General features: G+C 46.6%; 1 protein-coding gene across 2 annotated transcripts in view; it reads right to left on the bottom strand.

Annotated features, from left to right (window-relative positions):
* RASGEF1C (RasGEF domain family member 1C) overlaps window positions 1-20,922 on the bottom strand; it is a 134,383-nt gene that overhangs the window by 64,022 nt on the left and 49,439 nt on the right. The window contains exons 2-3 of one of the 2 annotated variants that reach the window (XM_075900487.1): window positions 4,156-4,338; window positions 2,024-2,146 (exon numbers count right to left, since the gene is read on the bottom strand). In XM_075900487.1, coding sequence (XP_075756602.1) covers window positions 2,024-2,146; window positions 4,156-4,332 — 300 coding nt within the window. In that variant the 5' untranslated portion in view covers window positions 4,333-4,338. The remainder of the gene's footprint in view (window positions 1-2,023; window positions 2,147-4,155; window positions 4,339-20,922) is intronic. The other variant, XM_075900485.1, reaches the window with a different exon arrangement.

The following is a 20,922-nucleotide window of genomic DNA, read 5'->3' on the forward strand; positions in this document are numbered from 1 at the left end:
ATGGGGGGAAGGGAATATTGGCTGGCACCCATATAAATTATTACAGCACTTCACACCACAGCGCCATCGTTTCAGACTTCGGGAACACAGGCAAATATTCCTCTTGAACCCACAGGTCACAATTTTGATGGCCAGGCACTTGGAGAGATGACTGCTTTCACACATGCAATCAGCTGTCCGCACAGAAGCGAGTGCACAAATTTGGACAAAGGGGCCACAAGGTAGCAGTGTGTTGAGGTTAAGGGTTTCATGCTGTGGCACAATCTTGATTTGCTAGTTTGAAAGCAAGAGATTAAAAGACCGACAATAATTTTATCATGCTGGTGTTTCAGTAACAATAGCATCAAATGGCTGACACAAGGGTCTCTGCTCCACCACGCTTGTCATCGACCAAAGGGAGGTTCAGGAACAAGCCCCTGCAGGGCTGGTCAACATACCATGCTGGTCCTCACTGACACCCTCATAAAAGGTGCGGTGGAATCTGGCACTGGATGAGTTACATGGTTTCAATTCCAACCACCTCAGTTGCTGCACCTGGGCACTGCGGCTATGTCTAGACTAATTTTTTTTCCGAAAGGAGATATGCAAATTTGGCGCTAATTTTCATATCTTCTTCTGATCGCTTTTTCAAAAGTGAAAGTAGTCTGGATGTGGGTTTTTTTCAGAAACAAAACCCTTTTTCGAAAAATACGCTCTTCCTAAAAAAAGGAGGTTTATGCAGTTTTTCGAAAAAGGGTTTTATTTTTCTGAAAAAAAAAATGCTTTCAGAATACTTTCAATTTCGAAAAACCCACTTTCAAAAAAGCGATTGAAGGAAGATATGCAAATTAGTGCCAAATTTGCATATCTCCTTTCGAAAAAAACCCTTAGTTTAGATGTACCCGGCCGGAGGATGCACGTGTCTGGTTGGGTACCATATCCAAACTTGCTACAGTTCTTTGGCACAACAGGGGGAGCTAGGATGTAAGCACAGCTTGGATTTTCTCAGTCTGTGAGCTTGTCACCACCTTCCAATGACTTCCCTGGGGTTCCCTGCATGCTAGCTACAGCAGTGCTCTCCAGCCCCGCTGTATGAATAGACTGTCAGAACAGGTACCGGGAGGTTGATGGGTAGTGGCACTCTATTATGTGGCGATCACAGTGACAGGTAAGCCAGAAAGGAGTTACTACACACTGTCCAGGTTGAACTTCTGTCATCTGGGACTCTCTGGTCCGGCAACATCCGGGGTCTGGCAGGACCACAGATGTTGCGGGACTAGAGAGCCCCAGTGGCATAGGTTGCCGGTGGTTTGGAGTGGAGCTGGCTTGCGGGGCCAGCAGGGCAGTGGAACACCACAGCCAGCAGCCCAAAGAGCAGGGATGACAGAGGGGCTGCTGGAAGATCTGGTGGGGTGACAGAGCTGCCGTGAGGCCAGTGTGGTCGTGGTGCCACTGGAAACTCTGGTGGGGCCAGAAGGCAGAGGAGAGAAGCCAAGGTGGCTGGGGAAAGGAGCCCAGCAGGGAGGCTGGCATCCTCTGTCCCAGACCTCCCCTAGTCTGGAAAACTCCCTTGTCCGGGATTGGTCAGGTCCCGAGGGTGCCAGACTAGGGAGGTCCAACCTGTATCAGGAGCAAGAAAGGAAAAGGACTAACAGATTAAGTAAAAACAGGGAAGACAGTTGTTGGCTGACATGAGCAATTGACAGTGTGCAGGTTTTTTCCTACCTCCTTGCATCCTGTAGGCTTGAACAGAGCCCTAAATAAATACGAAGGGAGATCACTCGGGACAGCTGAGATGGGGGAAAGGGAGCTTAGACAAGGATTCAGAGCAATTAGTGTCTGGAGCTCTGAGCTTGGTTATCGATGGCATTAGTAGGATACCACTAGGTCAGGCTCCCAGAAACAATAACCCATATGGGAACAGTAACAGGCAGGGAGGAGACAGAAGGACGGCTGCATTAAGGACACAATCAGCAGTGTTCTCCAACAGCCCTAGAGCTTTCTGCAAATGCCACAAACCTTCCCGTGGTAGAAAGGAACTAACCTTATCCAGCACCGGGTCATCCAGTCGCTGCTGCTCAATGCACTTGTGACAAACTCGGGACAAAAGTTCATGAGGTTCAATGAAGAGTCTTGAACTCAGTAGGAATGTGAAGATATAGGCCTTCTGGGGAAACAAAACAGTCAGTCCTGTTTTAAGCCAGCTGTACTGCATGTAACATTTACTAGAAAACATCCTGAAATCCATATTTAGATTTTCTCCTTGTCACAAGACAGGGATGTTGCTGATTCCTCTGGTTACAAGTGTGCATCACTAGAGTCCAGTCTCTGCCTTGAGTTTGCACATATTTGCATATATAAATACACAGATAGAAACAGGGGCTGCTTTTGATTGCCCATGGGTCACGTATAATATCCCCATTGGCTAAAGGCAGACGTTTATTCTGTACTTATTACATTTCTTTGCAACAGAGCAGAAACTCAGCAACTGGGAACGAACATGCATCTTTCTTTCTAAACAGTTACACTCGCGAGGACAAAATTTTCTTCCCTTACACTGGAGTCATTAGAATGGCATTGGTACCAATGAGAAAAGCATTTCTGAGAGATACCAGGATTGCCAATCTTGACAACAGAGCTTATGACATCTCTCATAGCCCCTGTTATCATGTATCGCATGCTCTCTTGAGTGCCTTTATTTTCATGTTGCCCCTTTTCCATCCACATGAGGTAGGGCAGGGCAACTGTCCCCATTTTACAGATGGGAAACTGAGGCACAGAGATTAAGGGATTAATCTGTAGCACAGCAGGGAACTGAACTCAGCTCTCCCAAGCCCCAGTGCCATAACCACTGGACCATCCTTTCCCTCTCACGCCAACCTTCTTTAAACCTTTCTCCCCACAGCAACACGTGCCACTTCCATAACTTTTGTTTCCAGCTCTTGCCATCCCTGGCCTCCAGACTCAGGGCAATGACTAGTTGCTAGATCGCAGGGCTGCCCTGCCAGGATTTGCTAAGATTTACTCTAACAACTCTCCAGATTACGTTTTCGAGCCAAGCTGTGGAAACGTCATCGGCAGTCTTCTGAGTCACAGCAGCTGTGAAGGGGCAGGTCGGTTTCATTATTTACAAACATATGTGTACAGTGAGTTTCACACACATGCACAAACCTCAAGTGAGAATCCCTCAGATATTGTGCAAAGTCGCTTTGGGTTACCGGCCTGCAGCGCCACTAACGCTCCTGAAATATTTCACAACCGATTGGGACTACTAAGAACCCAACAGCCGAAGGTGTCATTACCTCGTTTGACTGCTTTGCTCGTTTTTCAGCTAATCTCTTTATTTTCGGCTGATCAGAAACGCAGCCATTGCTAATGTAAGACACAGCCAGTGCTGCACGGGTAACTTTCTAACTGCGCAGCAAGTCAGTCACACTCTACAATCCTTCATAATACAAGCTGCCCCCTGGGACACATTAGTGCTGAAAAGTCTTCCAGTCAAACTCTGCTCTCAATTCTTCTGGGGCTGTGCAAATCCACTGAAGTCAATCAGCTGCGTTGGAGCAAAAGAGAATTTTGCTGCTTGGATTAGATTCTCAGTGCATCAGTGGAGTGACTCTGGATTTACACTGGTGGAACCAAGGTGAGGATAGTCAAACGGGCCCTTGAGCCCAGAGGCTGTAAGAATGTTGTACACAATGCATCCTAGGTGACTATTATGAACTGTCATGAACTATGGCTCTATTTCAATAGGGAAAAGCCTCACACAAACACATGCAGAATCCTGGGCCATTTTAGCAACTGCTGAAAGTCTGCAAATTGACTGCCTGTTCCAGTGTAGAGCTGTTTTGCTTCAGTCTCGCACTAAACCTCTCTGGGAGGCTTGGCTGGTTTTGAAGCGCCCCTACTTGCCAGCTCACTAATTCATCGACATCAGAGCTGTACTTTCTGGTATCTTATTTAAAGGCACCAGATCCCCAACCCGAAGCCTGCTCGTGGAAACTTAATCATAGAGCAGCGCAGCAGCATTTTGAGCAGTGCCTCCATTTGCCAAGCTTTAACAGTAGGCAGCGCTAACAAAGCTCGCTTAATTTCAAACTCCGCATGCACTTCCAGTGTTGCACAAAGCGCTGCCCCACCGACAATAAACTTTTTGCTCTACTCTGAATTGCTTACTTCAGGGTAGTAATCAGTTGTAGGTATAAGATGCTGGATTAAAGCATCAAGAGATGCAGAGGCAAGATTTCCGTCCTGGAAGATCAGTCCCCCTTGATCATCTTCTTTTGCCGAGTGAAGATGAGGACTGAAGCCACAGGGGGTAAACATCCTGGTAGAGCTCAGCGTTTCGGGCATGCCTCCCTGAAAGAGAGAGAAATTCGTGTCAGAGATGAGAACAATCCCATCTACACCAGTAACCTCAAACAAACATCATCCCTTTCAGATTAAACCCCACCCCCCCAAGCAGTTAATGAGATGAAGGAGGGTTTCTATTTACAAAACCAACGTAATTTCACTGCTGTGTGATGTCCTTATTTATATGCAGCGTTGCTTCTTGACTGCATCTGCTTGAGGAAATTTACTGCTTGGGAACAGAACACTCTGGTCCAGTTTTAGGCATAGAAGAGGCTGGCACCTGCTTAGCACACATGGCTGAAGAGAGCTCCCAAATTACCTCAAGCTCACCCAACCGGATAGTAGAAGAAGCAAGCTTGCAGGAATATAGTACACTAGGGATGTTAGCTATCATGTAACTGAATAGTTGTGCACCCGCATGAAATCTTAGCAGTTACACGACTAGTTGATAGTCCCTGGGGGCGAGGGTGGGGGCGGGGCCAGCAGCCAGTGTGCTACCAGCTCCACTCCCAAGGAGCCCCCTGCCACTGCACGTTGCTGCCTCCAATACAGAGGCAGCAGCACAGGGTGGCAGTAGCCCCTGTCCATGGGGTCTGAGCTGTAGAGCAGCCTTGGTCTGCAAGAAGTTCAGACCCCCATGGACAGAGACTGCTGTGAAACAGCCTCCCCGACCACACTCTCCTCCTCCCCCGTGCTAGAAGTGCGGGGAGGGCAGATGCACTGGAGAGTTGGTGCTGGAATGGGGAACTAGCTTTTAAGCTGCCTTTCCCCAGTACCGGATGCTGCCTGCCCCCTCTTACCCCACTGCCTCTGTAGGAGGCAACAAGAGGCGGGGCAGGCAAGTCTGTAGAGTCTGCAGGTGTGGGGAGCCTTCTTGAAAGCCGCTCCTGCCACCTGTCGGCTCCAGCCTATCCCCCTCACCCTCCACGCTGCTGTGTCTCTATCAGAGGCAGCAGTGTGTGGGGGGGGGGAGCAAGCGGTTACGGTGCTCATGAGGAGCCAGCATTTTAGTTAGCTCCTCACAGGCACCGGTTCTCACTCCCTCCCCCCTTGCTGCCTCTGATACAGAGGCAGCAAGTGGGGGGGAATGCAAGTATTCAACAAGTTTAAGCCATCAGCCCAGGCTTATTTGTTAATCCTGTAGTCGTCTGCTGGGTCCCCCTTGGAGTAGGAGCAATTAAAACAAAAACTCCTGCCGTGACTGAGAACCAAACTAGACTGAGGGTTATTGGTTCCTCTGAGGGGTGTGTGTGCATGTTTTTGTTTGTTTTATTTTTAAGAACGAAATCTCTGTTACTGTAATTGACTATATGTCACTCTAGGCATAATGGAAGAGGTAGCATCTAATTTTAAGGAGAGTGTCTTAGTAAATAAGTCTGAAATAGCCTTCTCATAGAAATAATTGCTGCTTTTCATACACTCTTAAGACACTGTGTATTAAATGGGAAAAGACTGCCAAATCCCATCTGTTATTTCTAACACTCTCCATGTTACATCTTGTTTCTATGGCAATAATCCCAAGGAAGATTACACACGTGTACAGATCAAGAAATAAATCTCATGGATAGGGGCTGTCTGAGCCAGGAATTAAAAAAAAAAAGTTAAAAAGCTATACATTTTATGACATTCTTGCATCAATTCAAAATATGGAATTCAGGGTTATAATTAATGCAAAGCAATACCTCACTGTCAGCACCATTTTTATTGTGCTGAAATGTATCTGAACAGAATAGTGCCTGAATCTTTGCATCGTTCTAAAGCTAAACAGTGACCTGTACAATCACTTTATTTCCTTCTTAAATTTTTGCAAAGAATTAAACTACACCCCCTGTCCTATTTTGATGATCCATTTTGCATTTCATTCTGCAGCCCACTGGCATCCCCCTTTAGGAGCTGGAAGATAACAGTCCATCAATTGCTACTGCCTAATGCACCTGCTTTTAGCCCCCAGGGCAGGGGTCTGGGTTGCGGTGCTGAAGGCCTTGGGTTCAAATTCTGTTGATGACTCACGGGAGATGTTGCTACAATTGCCGCAGTGTGCACGCGATGAAGAATGACTGTATGAAAAACTAACAACGCTAGTGCCAAGCAAAATTCTCACAGAAAATTCTCTCAGTTATGCTTCAGAAGCTCCCTGACAAGTTGACTTGAGGTTAGGGTGCTGACTTAGCTGTTTTCAATGTTTTACAAAACTACACTGCTCTTGTCATCTTCTTTTTTTTCCACGTGAGCCTGCAGTATTGCTTTGTTAGCAATATGGAAAACTTTTGAGCTTCCTTTACTCTAAACCTCAGGCGTCACGTGTTTGTGCATCTTACCTAGTTTATGAGGGATGCTTTGGGTGAACTGTGCTGTCAATCACTGTAATGAAGAAAACATTGACTGCACTAAAAAACAAAACCACACACACACACACACACAAATTGTCCCATTCCGCCTGCTGTGATTTATATAAAGGGGCACCTGTCTTGTTTCGAAGTGTTACAATATTGTGCCACTCCTGGAACGTGAGAGTGTGGTGGGTGGATATCAACGTGAAAAGATCAATGCTTCCTTTTAAACTGAAGCACCTGTATCACAACAACCCAGCCTCCATCTTCACACAAAAGTGCACATTCGTGCACCCAGCTTCTGTGGAATTTGGATATACCTGGCCAACGGTGGCAATAGCAGCACCAGGGATCTGTTTCCTGAAACCATTCCTATTCAGCAAGCCACTTTGTCAATGGGATTTCAGCACAGGCTTAAGGGCTTTAGTGAATGAAACTCAACCGCAGCCATCAGTGCTTGACCTTTCCGTTCCATTCACGGAGCTTCCTCAGACCCAGAAAGTTCTAGAAGGAGTTGGGTTCCCTCATGGTGGGAAAGGTGCTGCCATGCAGTGGAAGAGAAACCAGGTCCCAAGCTCCTCAGGTTGGAAGAGCTGGAGTAGCGGCACACATAGCTTCCAGTGGGATCGATGAGGGCAAAATACCTTAAGTCTCGAGTGACCACCTTGGTTGCTGGGCTCTCCACAGAGTATCCTGGGTGGATGGTCTAGAGGAAGTGGAAGAAGTCCATCCCCCACAGGAAAGAATGAATCTTATACAGGCTTGCAGCACAAATATACCAGCATTCAAACCCCTTATGGGTGGCAAAAGAAAGAACTCAGTGTCTCTTCCCTGAAGTATGTGCACATTTCTGACCTATCAATGCAGAAGAGGGAGGGAAAATGCTCACATAGAAGGTCCGTGTACAGCAGCAGTTCTCACATTTTCTGGCCCTCAGCCCACCCCGCTCAACACAGACCTTTCTGTGGACCACCCTCCAACCACCCATGACGACAACAGGGGTACAGGAGCAGGCTGAGAGTGAGGGTGGTTGGGAGTCTGGCTGAGAGGTTGTGTGCCGGAGCGGGCATGCAGAGCTACTGCAGACTGGAATGGCAGCTCCTCTTAGCCAGGGGAACAAAGAGTTTGTCCCATACCCAACAGTGGAGAACAGATTTTCTTGCCCATAAGCCTCTGCTTCAACTTGCCACACTCCCTAACCTCACAAACAAGAGAAAGACATTGGGTTGAATCTGCCATTGTCTGTGCTTGTATTTTGTCCGAGCAGCCTAGGTCGCTATCTAGCCTCTGTCACTGCCGGTCCTTAGCATCTTCCCAAAACACTATGACGGGGAAGCATCAGGAGCTGCACCGTACAGGTGGAGCACTAAGACGCTGGAAATGCTAATGCTCTTGGCACTGTCATACAAAATTCCTGCTCTCATACTCGCCCCATAACCAATGCACATAGGGAAAGACTGTACTAAAGCCAAGCTAACCTCACCGAAGTCACCATTTGGGTTAGAGCGTGGGAGTGAGAGGAAAGTTTTCTTCCCAACCTTGCAAACCAGAGTACTAATCGTTATGAGCTTTTTTTTTTTATACTAAGTGGACGCACAGAGGCAGATTTTCCACAGACCTGAGGCAGCGCTTAAGCAGGGGAGGAGCATAACTCCCGACCATTTCCAATCAAATCTGATTGGGTGCTTCTGAAAATCGCAGCACCTCCAGGTGCCTAAACACGGTTCAAAAATCCAGCCCCTAAAACACCCACCCTATGCAATGGAGCTGAGCTCAGATTAAAGAGGAGGTTGCCAAGCCTTTTTGTAGCATGAGCCACCGTAAATAGGAGGACCTCCCCTGCCACTGTTTTCTACACACGGTCCCAGAGCTCTGTTAAAAGGGTATGACACGCACTAACGGCAATGGCCACTTTATTGCCTGGCACCCGTCACATTTCCTAAAGCCAAATTAAATACCCTGACCACATCCGTAGACTCCGTGGCCACTGTAGCTATTGCTTACACAGAAAAGTAACATGAGGGAAGTAATTAACATATTCCCAGCTGGCTTTGACCTGTTAAGTGTTTTATTCTTTTATCAAAAGTTAATCAGCACCATTAACTTTTGGATCTTCATTTCATCTCCCCTTCGCAATTGCCCCTTTCACTCTTTTTCCATCTATTTATCATCATTTGTATTACACTAACACTTAGAGCGGGTGATAGATGATGGAAGGACCACAGTAAAGGACAACACTGCCCCCAAAAAGCGCTGCCCAAATAGACAAGAAAAAAATGGGATAGGAAATAGGAATGTAGCGACTGGCCAAAAGCAGGGGCAGACTGGTTCGGCGGGATACCGGGAATTTCCCGGGGTGGGCTGCCGTCCGGTGGGCTGTCATGTCTGCACGCCATTGCCCCTCACTCTGAGTGGCATGCAGAGCCCGACCCGCCGCCTGCGCCGCGTGCCGGACATGACACAGGAGGCGGGGCTTGAGGGGCATGCAGGGATGACATCATAGGGAGGGCCATTCTTAACCCATTTCCTAGGTCTATTTTGATTGCCAATATGTGCCTCAAAGTCAGTCCCCCAGTGAGGAAGAGAACACAAGTCTTCTAACTGCCAGTGCAGGGCTCTATTTATGAGGCCACGCTGTCTAGGGACTGAGTTACATTTGAGATCAGTCCATGAGTGGCTTAGAGAAGACCTTCTCCATCACTGTTTTTTTCTACATAAGTTCAGCAAAGTATGGCTGAACTAGCCGGGAACAATTTCGATGCAGAATACGGCATGCTACTTAAGCTATTTCTTCAACTAGAGGGAAGATCGATGCCGCCGTGATCAATCTTCCAGAATTCGATTTAGCAGGTCTAGTAAACACCCACTGAATCAAACTCAGTGGGTGTCCCTGTCGGCAGCTGGTATTCCTGCTCCTCAAGAGGAGTAAGGGAAGCCAATGGGAGCATTTGCTCTGTTGACTTCCCTCTGTGGAGACCGTGCAGAAACTTGAATTAAAGTAAGTCGACTCCAGCTTTGTAGTTAATTTGACCTTCCACAGAAGTCTAAACAAGGTCTGAAGTGCGTGTTGTCAAAAAACTTCCATTACTTTTAAGTCTGCAGACAGTTTCAAGGCAAAAGCCTGTGCCAGGATTTTTATGCCATTGATAAATGTATTACTTGGCACAGAGTTTCTTCCTCACCCCAGGAAGAACATATTTAAAAATAACCCCAAGCTGGTTTTTACTGGGTAAATGTGCCTATTGCAGAGAAGCTGCATTGACGACCTGTAGGTATCAGATCAATACATTGGCATTTTCATCCTGGATTTTTAGTCACACTCTCCAATGCCTCATAATTGTTAGAGATTAGCTTGGTGTTTATTATGCAGGCCTACCACAAACATTAGAAAAACCTGCTACACTGTTTCCCCTGTTGCACTGCGAAGCAGCAGTGAAGTCCATGGGGATGGGGTCTGCCTGTTCAGGGGGGTTGGAATAAAGCTGCTTTTGCTTTTCCCACTTATAGCTAAACCAAAATTTGTTAAAGCTTTCTCTCATCTTGACAGTATTCACCCTTCCATAACTTCCTGTAACTTCAGGGGGTAGCCAAGTTAGTCTATACAGGATACACTTAAAAAACAACAGATGGTCTGGTAGCACTTTATAGACTAACAAAACATGTAGATGGTATCATGAGTTTTTGTGGGCACAGCCCACTTCTTCAGATGACTGGAGTAACTTGTACTTCCTGATCGCCACTTCTTTCCTTACTGCCCCTCCTTCCATAAAACTACAACTTGCTCTTCTCCAGAAGTAGATTTCTGCCTACCAGTGCTTCTCTCAATCAAACAGGCGCTTGTCCTAAGCCCTATGTGAACTACCGCAGAACGCAAAACAGCTGCTGTTTACTTGTGTGGTCACTGCCTTGTCACCACGTCACCATCAATTTGTCAAGTATTTTTGGAATACCAAAGGCATGGTGTGAAAACCACACGCTAGCTGATCCCTTTTCCCACTAACGTGCGTTTGTTTACCTCTCACTAAGCCAGGTGAGACTTCAGTATTGTTTCCATAAAGCTGAAATAAAGCATGCATCGGTGCCATCGTGTCAAATATGAGCCGGAGAAGCCAAAGATATTTTGTTTTTTAAAAAGCAATGGTTTTTAGAACATGGCGGAAAATGTAGATTTTTCTAACAATCTTTCCTCTAGTAAATTTCTCTGTGGGAACAGGGTTTTGTCTGCATGAGGACTGAGTGAAAGCTAGGAAATGACCACAGGATTTGGTCAATGTTATCGTATCACATAGTTGATTGTAGTAGATACCCATACGAGAAAGGTCTTTCTTATTAAAGGGATGAGAAAAACTCGCTTCAGGTCTGGATGTCAATGACAAAGTTCAGCAAACTCCGGACCTCAGGGGCACCCTGTCAATTCCTCATCTGCAGAGCCTGCTTCTCCAGCAGCCAGACCTTTGCGGGTGTGGGTGTGTGTCTGTGTGTGTTGTGATCATGCTGGTTTCCCAACACACGCTTCATCAGGCCATTCGCAATGCACCTGTCGTCATTTCAATGCAGCATGGCTCCCGTACAAGACTGAGGCCTGGGCTAAAAATGTGATTGACCTAGCTACATTGCTCAAGGCTATGCAAAATGCAACATCCTGTGCAATGCCTACTACCCCCATTGCAGAGGTCACTGGCGAGGTGGATTAACAACACTGAGAGAAGACTCCTTTCATCGCTGTAGGAAGCGTGTGTGTTATGATGCTACCGCTGTGCTATTGTGCAGACATACCCTACATAGAACATACTGTGCCCACCTCAATTCTCATAGGGTAGTTTCAGGAGGGATCTTGTGTCCGTGTTAAGACAGATCCATATGATCAACGTGGAAGGAGGCAGCAGCAAGTGTATTCTGCAGAAATCCATGTGCTGGCAAACCACTGTCTTCCCCACCCCTTGCTCTGTGAAAATGGCAGTAATCCCAATACTGTGCCTTCTCTGGGGGAGACCAGATGATCTGGTCCAGCAGGACAGGGTGGCAGGGAGCCCCCAAAAGCAAGGAGGGTATCGGCAGCATGATCAGCGCACTGTGGAACAATCCCAAGGAGACTTCTGTGACTACACCCTGTCACACACTGAATATGACATAAAAGGACAGATTAAGAGAAAGAAATGATTCCAAGGCTGACACACTGGGCTGTGTTTCAGAAGATTTGGGCTCCACTTCCCAGTTCTGCCACAGGCTTCTTTTGTGACCCTGAACAAGTTACTTACACGCTCCAAGCTTCAGGTTCCCATATGCAAAGCAAGGATAACACCACTCCTCTTTCCCTACTCTGTCTATTGCAGACACTTCAGGACAGGGACTGCTTCTCACTCTGGGTTTCAAGAGCACCTAGCACACTGGGGCTTGATCTCAGCCCAGGTTGCTACCACAGTACAAGTAATGAATAACAAAAGTAGATGCAAAGCAGCATTCCCTGAAAGCTGTGCGCTTGTGTGGACACTCAGGAGCGATTCAGATCCTGCCCAGCAGATTAGCTGAGCACCCACAGCTAGCCTTTTAGTTTCTACTGGTGGTACACATTTCACACATGCATCTGTGCACATACAATTTATTCCACACATGGATGTAAAAAATCCACATATGAACGAAAAGATGAGAGGGAACATTGATCCAAAGGGACCCTTAATACACAAGGCTGGTTTCTTATACATTCATCATCCTAGTTTCATGTATTTTTAAGCTATTCATCTGTGCAGAGAAAGATCATTCAGAAACATAATCCCGATCTCTTCTCTTTTTTCCAGGAGGGGAACTGAAGAAGGGGAGAAAGATCCGCAGCGATTCAGAAAAATGAAGGAGTCATATTGAAAGAAATGTCTCGGCTTGCCAGGGCCGTCATTACAAATGGCTTCTCAGAAAGTGTGGGTGGTGTTAAGTCCACTATTATGAATTTGATGCTGATCTAATTAGGAAATTAGGGGCAGATGTTTCTTATTTTCCACCTTTTCCACAAGCTATAAAACATTCAATTTAGAGACCACGAAGCAGTAAAATGGCACAAAGTTCAACCTGTCAGTCCCAATATCGCTAGGCATGATTAAGTGAGCAATATCCTGAAATGACAACTTTCAAATGCACAGGAATCACCAGGGATGCGTGTGGGGCAAACGGCAGAGGAGAAACTGACATTTCTGCATTTGTTCCATCACTGCAGTAAAATGACAATGACCGCAGTTGTGACGGTGTGACAGGTTTATGAGGAATAGTTTGTAACCAAAATAAAACACTGAAAAACTGACTCCCATCAATGATCTAAAATTCTGCTAATCAACGTGCTATTGAAAGAGGTCCAATTTATAGATGGCGATGAAGCACTAAATCAATTACCAGCACAGTGCTTGCAAGAGCAAGGTCACCTTGCTGGGGGAATGTTCCTGTTTACGCTCATATGTGTAAATTTGGGTTGATGGGGAAAAACGAAACACTGATTAGCATGAATTTGGTAGCCAGTCTGCAGCCGAATGAAAATCAGAAATGGGAAGATTTATGGCCTGTTAAATTGAACTCCAATCAAAATCCCATCCAGGCAAGAGCTCCCCTAGGGCTTCCATTTGTTAACATCACATTGTTTTAAATAACTTTCATTTTCATGTAACATCAGCAATAATAAAAGCCCTTCGGTAACAAGCAGAGCAGCAAACTCATTATTTACCTTAACATGTCATTATTGCTTAAACCAGAACGAACTATGAAGTGCAACACCGAGAGAACACTCCAGTACGACACCCTAAAGATAAAAGTTCAATCTTAATCGGTGTGTGTGTGTGGGGGGGAGGGGGGGGGCGGGAATCTGTTTGCATTTAACCAGGCGTATGTCTGGAGTATTTCCACTGACTTCAGTGAAGTTAGTTAGGCTCGACATTGGTGTGAGACCAGAATCTAACCCCTGATGGCTTTCAATTTTAGTTCCTTTACTACTCAGGCAGGCTAGATGCTCTCAACAATAACTTTGTGTAAGGAATACAGGACGAGGCTCCGCTATTTGCAGCCTGTTATCATTAGAATGATAGAAATGCCAAAAAAGGCTGCATATAACTCCAGGTGCTCTTGACAGAGCTTAAAAATACATCCAACGTGCAGCAATGCACTTCAGGATAATCCATCACCAGAAGTCAAAGGGGCAACTAAAAAGACTAATTCACCATTCATTCCCCTTCCAGTCTCTCTTCCCCACCTATTTTCAAACGCCTGGCAAATAAACAGAGACAATAAATGAACTGTTCTGGGTGTGTATATGAAACAAAGGCAACGTTTGTTTTAGGAAACTGAAAGTTAAAGCATAAAAATGGTGGAAATGAGAGAGACCCTTAAAAAAAATGGAAGAATTTTTCCTTATGATTTGGCAAGTACAAGCAGTGCACTCAAAGCGCTACAACACACAAGGGTGGGCCCTGGTCCAAGGAATTTACAAACGAAGCACCCGATCCAAAGCCCAGAGCTGTCAATGGAAGTCATTGGAGTGACTTTAAGAGGCTAGAAAAGACTGCACTGAGAAAGGTGATAGGCCAGACCTGCACAAACTTATATCCATACCCGAGTGACACAGTTCCACTGACCTCCCCTGTCCCCGGTTGACAGTGCTATGCTGATAAGAGAGCTTCTCCCAGATGACAAACCTACCACCTCTCACAGGGGTAGATCGATGGGAGAAGCTCTCCTGTCAGGGTAGTGGCATCTTCGCTGAATCGTTCGAGCAACGCAAGTCCAGATGTGCTACTACTGCAGCATGTTACATGTAGACATGCCCTTACGTTCAAGACGACAGGGAGGCCAGTGATGTTATATCAACACCAGCTGGTCTTTATATGGATCACAGAAGAGAAGGTTTTTAAGAAGGGTTTAAAGAAATTTTTTGATGACTTTAAAAGTTCCACTTTAAAATCATTTTGAAGCTTATACAACTCTGGTCAGACCTTTTGTTGTTTTTTAAGTTTATCCTGTACAGACTAAGGGTACGTCTAGACTACAGGCTTTTGTCGACAGAAGTTTTGTCGACAGATATTGTCGACAAAACTTCTGTCGACAAAGAGCATCTACACTACATTCAGTTCTGTCGACAAAGCAAGCTGCTTTGTCGACATGGTAGTGTAGACGCAAAGGACAGTTTACATGCAATAACACCTTCTGTCGACAGAAGCTCTGTCAACAGAAGGCGTTATGCCTCGTAAAATGAGGTTTACCAGCATCGACAAAACTGCTGAGTTCTGTCGACGTTATGTCAACAGAACTCAGCGGTAGTGTAGATGCAGGTATAGTTTTGTCGACAAAAGTCCACTTTTGTCGACAAAACTCTGTAGTCTAGACACACCCTAACTCAGCTATCCCCTGAAGTTTCACAACAATGTCAGTTTGGAGAGCAACACTCTCCTAATTGTACTTAAGAAATCAAATTTTAGAATTGTGATGAACTAAAATGTATGTATATGACTTGAACTTTCTGCAGCTTTCTCCACACGTAAGCAAGTGAAATCCGCACATCTAGCATGGTTCACTGTCCCATATAGTGGCACTTAGACCATGTACAGCAAGAGATAAGAACAAGGGAGCTCTGCCGCCTAAGCTGGGAGCCATCTGGCTTTATAACTCAAGCTGTAACCAGGGCCAGATTAAGGGAGGGGCTAGCCGTTACCACTTCAATCAGGCGCCCGCCCATAGGTTGGCACCCGGGGGTGGGGATGCGCATGCGCTGCACGCCTGGGGGTGCGGCGCCCCTTACCATGTCAATCAGGTGCCGCGCACCCGGGCCAAGGTTGCGCATGCGCCACGCGCCCATTGCCCGGGGTGCATGTATGGCTCTGTCCAGCACTGGATGTAATGGCTCCTACACTGTGGTTTAGAGGTCCCAAGTTTGAATCTGCCTGGTGGTGGTTACACAAGCAGTCACTGAATTAGCTTTTATGCTTGTGCTAAGTCGTTACATACCCGGCAATAACAATTACATGAGGCCAAATGAATTACAAAGGCGTAAGAGGAACCGATGTACTGACATTTTTTAAAGACAGTGTCTTTTAGCTTTATTATGTAAACATTTCTGAGCCTGTATGATTGCACTGTGTCAGCTAGCAGGGCCGTCCTTAGGACTTATGGGGCCCTATGCAGTACTATGAAACTGGTGCCCCAATGCCCCGTGGCAGATGGAGGCAGAGGATGTCAATTTTTTAGAGATGCAATTTTATAATCTTAAGCAACACACTAATGAAATAGTTTTAAAGCAATTTTTAAAAATAAGGTCCTGTAGGCTCACGCAGTACATTCAAAAATTGACAGGATACACCAGGGCTGGCAAATGCCAGTTAAATGGCTTCGTTACCCCCTGAATGGCTCTTTCACAGGTCCAATGTCTGCTAATCCATCTGGAAGGCTTTTTCACTTTTAAGTTAACTACAACCTCTCAGAAGGAAGCAGAGCCACAAAGCCGGGATAGGAAAAAGCAGGAGGCTGGCCATTAAGACACAGCGGTGCCTTCAATTGTTGGGTGCCCTGCACAGCTGCATATTCTACGTAGCCAAAAGATTGAAAATATGTCTTCCGAATCTTAAGAATGCCATTCATTTATAAGGGCAGAAATGTTTCAGATCATGTCTGAGGACATATCCCTGACCACAGCTAGCACAGCAGTCATTTAACAACTCATTTTCTCTTTGAAATGGATATTACTTTGCTAGCTGGAGCTGTCCCTCCTGGCTCCCCAGTCCCTCCTTCCATCCAAACCCTGGTTTTGATCTCTGTAAGTGTAAGCAGTTTGTTCCATTCTTGTTTAGGTTGCTTTTGACACGTTGGTATTTGCCACTGACAACTAGAGCCCGATTCCCTTCTGCTTTCCCCTCTTGCTTGGAGTGTAAAATGGCACCACGTCAGACTGGCCACCAAATCAGCATTTCACATCCACTTTGCACAATGAGAAAAGTGCACCACCCAGCAGCGTAGTGTCAGGAAGTGTCGACAGGACAGTAGCTGTACAGTGGTTACCTAGCCGAGCTAGCTTAAATCCAGCGACTACTGGTAAGACCAGCACTTCTAACCGTGCAGCACAGGGCTCAGCGCAGGGCATGTCCTGCATGCATGCTGGATACACGCTTGGCTTTCTAGCCTGTGCTGAAGCCCCCACTGCACTGTGCTCGCTGGATTCAAGTTAGTCCATGCACAGCTTTTGACACATCCCCTGGCCCCTAGTCTCAGTTACACCCATGTAAATCCGGGGTGACTTGACTGCAATCGAGGGACAGTAACACTGGTATAACAAAGGCTATGGCTGAAATAAGAACCAGGCCCATTGACAGTAGGGATGTAAAATCCCATTTAATTAGTTAACCGATTTAACAGGAGAGAGGGGAGAGCTCACGCCCAACTGGGCTGGAGTGGCCCCCCCGCCTGCCGCGGCCGGGTTGAAACGCTGATGCCTGCGGCATGCCAGGCTGGACCCACTGCAGGTAGGGGCTCCTTTAGCCAGGCTGGAGTGAGCGGGAGGCTGCGCCAGCCCTAGCCAGTTAACCGTAATCAGCAAGCACCACCCAATAAGGGTGATGGTTACTGGTTAACCGGTTACCATTCACATTCCTACTTGACACTACAATGCCGTCAGCTTTGTATCTGTGTGGATGCCTCTCTTTCCGTCCGAACGAAGGCCAGCCCAACTGGAGGCTTAAGGAATGATGGGTGAGAACCCATAAATGAAACGGAAATGCAGAGTTAGCTCCACTCTCACGTCACCTTAGACAAACAGGCCCCAACAAGCATAAAAGCCTCCCACACCAAGCAAAACAGTTCCACGATGTATACAGGGGGGCAGGGGATGGAAGCTGTATACCAAACAGATAATTACAAGCACAGCTTTCTCAGTCTCTGCTGATTACTTTCAGCTACGTTTGATGATTCTGTCATCGCTCGGCAGGTTGCTCAGAAAGCGGCATGTCACAACACTTCAATCACAGTTCTTTCATTTATTAGCACCTCCTGCTACCTGTCTCCTCATAGAAAATCTTAGCACACGTTTGTAAATTGGTCTCTGGGAGTCTGTCAGAGAGGTTTAAAAAACAATGAATCATATTATATACACATGCCCCTCCACAGGCGGATATACAGACCCCCAACAAAATATATACCTAAATAGCTGACTGTAAAGATTATTTATAACTAATTACCCCGTGCAGCCCCGTACATCAATAATCACTGGGCAGCAGCAGCACTGGGCAGCAGCAGCACTACTAGGTACAGTGTGTCAATTTTCCCACTCTTGTTAATTACGCTATATTGCAATTAATAATCTGAGCAGTTACCTGATTAGCACAGAAATTCCATAGATTTAGATTTTTTTTAAGAACCTTTGGGCTTGAAGCATCTCTTAGATTTATGCCCTCGGGGAAAGGAGCTGTCCCCATTGCACCTATATGTGCAGATGCCGACTCTCTCTGGTGGATGGAATGCTTTAAACCAGCCATGGGCAACCTAGGCTAGTGAGTGGGCTGCTGGGTGGCCCTTCTTCTCTGTGGTCTCCCGGGATAGGGCAGTAGTGCTCACTGCGCTTTCGCACCTAGAATTGGCGGGCTGTGCCGATGGAACCGTGGCAGCGCTGGGGGATGGGATGCAGAGGGAACACACGGCTCTCTCAGTCAATGTTGTGTGCAGTGAGTATGCACCTCACTTCACCTGCCCTTGCTTTATCTGCATGTCATTTTAGTCGTACCGGTAAGAAAAAACCCACATGGACAGAAACCAGAGCCATGTGGCCACCCTGCACGTGCGCGACAGTAAACAAAACATCTCGCAAACCACGCAGAAAATACCGGTGGGCCACAGGCTGCCCATCACTGCTCGAAACAAGAGCACTTCACACTGGTTACTGACTTTCATCCAGCGATCCCCAAGCACTTGACAAAGTATTTTCCAGACTGAAAGACAGAGAGGCTAAGAGACCTGCCCCAGCTCACATCAGTAGAAGAGAAACCAAAAAGGTGCTGACTCCAGAATCAAGACCCCACCTCCAAGAACACACTGGGCATGTCTATACTGCAACACAAGACCCGCAGCAGATCTGACTCGGCTTTGTGGGACTCAGGCTGTGGGGCTAGAAAACTGCAATGTAGATATTCCACCTCAGGCTGGATCCTGGGCTCTGAGACCCTGTGACGAGGGAAGGTCCTAGAGCCTGAGCTCCAGTTTGAGCCCAAACCTCTGCATTGCAATTTCATATACCCACGGCCCCTGGGCAAGGTGGGGGGAGGGGACGGTGGGCAGCTCCATACTCCTAGAAGAGGAGGGGCCTCCAGCAGAAGTGGTGGGGCTGGAGCAGCCAGCCCTCGGTACTGCGCTGCCCACCCCCAGCTAGCCCTGCATGGTGCTCCAGTTAAAGGGCCTGGGTCTGCGGCGACCAGAAGCTCCAGGCCTTTTTGAATCACCAGGCCTCAAGGCGCTTGCCCCCTTCCTGTCAGCGGGTCTGTATAAACCTGCTGCCTGAACCCCATGAGCCCAAGTCAGCTGACCAGATCTTTAATCAGTGTAGATGTCCCCAAAAAGCTGTGGCTGTGCCGCGGGTCTTTAATCAGTGTAGATGTCCCCAAAAAGCCAAATCCTGACCTACCCTAGTGCAAGAGGGACCGTGTGAAGGGGCTATGCCAGCGCCACCAACAGCAGAATTTGGCAGTAAGTACAGATGTCTGTTAACGAGGATAAGAACTTATTTTCTCTTCTCACGCCCCAGGCATTCCACTTCAGACAGATGGCTCCTCTGCTGTCTGGATGCTACATAGTCTGTAACAAACACTAGCGCCCAAGCCTCTGCTCTTCTTGAGCACCATCTGCACCTGCTCCCAGCGCTGCCACCTGTTCTTATGGCGCGCTGCCATGCAGCCGGGAAGGAATGAACTAGCTAGCCCAGGACTAAGGAACAGCTAGAAAGAGGTGATAAAGCAGCAGTGTAGCTAGTAACCAGCCTGGCGTTTCAATGTATTACACTTGAAACTCCTAAATCCAGATGTCTGTGTTCTGGGAACACCCATGCTTCAGAGCCCCGCACAGCCCTCTCAGACCCTGCAACCCCACCCCAGTGTACTCCTGCACCTTAGCTCTCTTCCTGACCCTGCACCCTCATTCCCAATAACAGTTTAAATAGAACAAGTAGTCCTGTGGCACCTTAGGGTGTGTCTAGACTACATGGCTCCATCGACGGAGCCATGTAGATGAGTTTACTACACACAGGAAAATGAAGCGGTGATATAAATAATTGCCGCTTCACGAGGCATACCGGAGCGGTCGACAAAGGCTTCCCTTGTCGACCGTGGAGCATCTAGACTGCCCACTGTGCCGGATCAGCTGATCGTCAGCACAGCGCAGCAGCCATTTTGATGTAAATGAAGCAGCGATTATTTAAATCGCCGCTTCATTTTGCTATGTCTAGTAAACTCATTTACATGGCTCTGTCGATGGAGCCATGTAATCTAGACATACCCTTAGAGATTAACCAAAATATATAGAATCATGAGCTTTTGGGGACAAAACCTACTTCCTCAGATGAATTGGAGGAGAAATAACAGAAACTAATATATATATATATATATAAACTGCAGAAGTAACACCTGTCAATTGTAGGACCCTTATTAATGAGGCTAACAAAGTGGGCTGGACGTGTCCTCAGCTTTTGATTTGGAAATGCAGATGTTGAAAGCAGGAGAAATTGGCTTTGTTTACATTTAAATTTGTTTAAAGTTTAAATATAGTGCATTGAGGATTTATCTTATAACATTTTAAACACGGATAATAGCCTGTACATACAAATGCGTTAGTAATAGACTTTGTTTATCCTTCATTATGGCGAACACTCATGGTCTGGAAAATTCCATAATCCAGCATATCCTACATCCCAAAATTGCAGGATTAAAGAGGTTCAAGTGTAACTCTGAGATGCTCAGCCCATGCAAATTCAATGGTCTTTTGGTCAGCCAAGCAGTCTTCTGTTGATATTTTCACAGGCTGGATTAAGCATCCAGAAAGACTCATATGGCATTTAAAATAACGCAGTAAATTTATAGGTGAATAATAAACCGTTCATTCCCAGAACCACAGAAAGATTTATACAAGTTGAAAAGAAACATCATTAAAGATTTCAGCTTTAAAAAAAAAATCTAATGGTCACCACAGCAAATTCACAAATTGACCTCATTGGTGCAATCTGAGAATCTGATTCAGAATCAGAGGGGTAGCCGTGTTAGTCTGG

The sequence above is a fragment of the Pelodiscus sinensis genome, chromosome 17, assembly GCF_049634645.1.
Source record: "Pelodiscus sinensis isolate JC-2024 chromosome 17, ASM4963464v1, whole genome shotgun sequence".
NCBI lineage: Eukaryota > Metazoa > Chordata > Testudines > Trionychidae > Pelodiscus > Pelodiscus sinensis.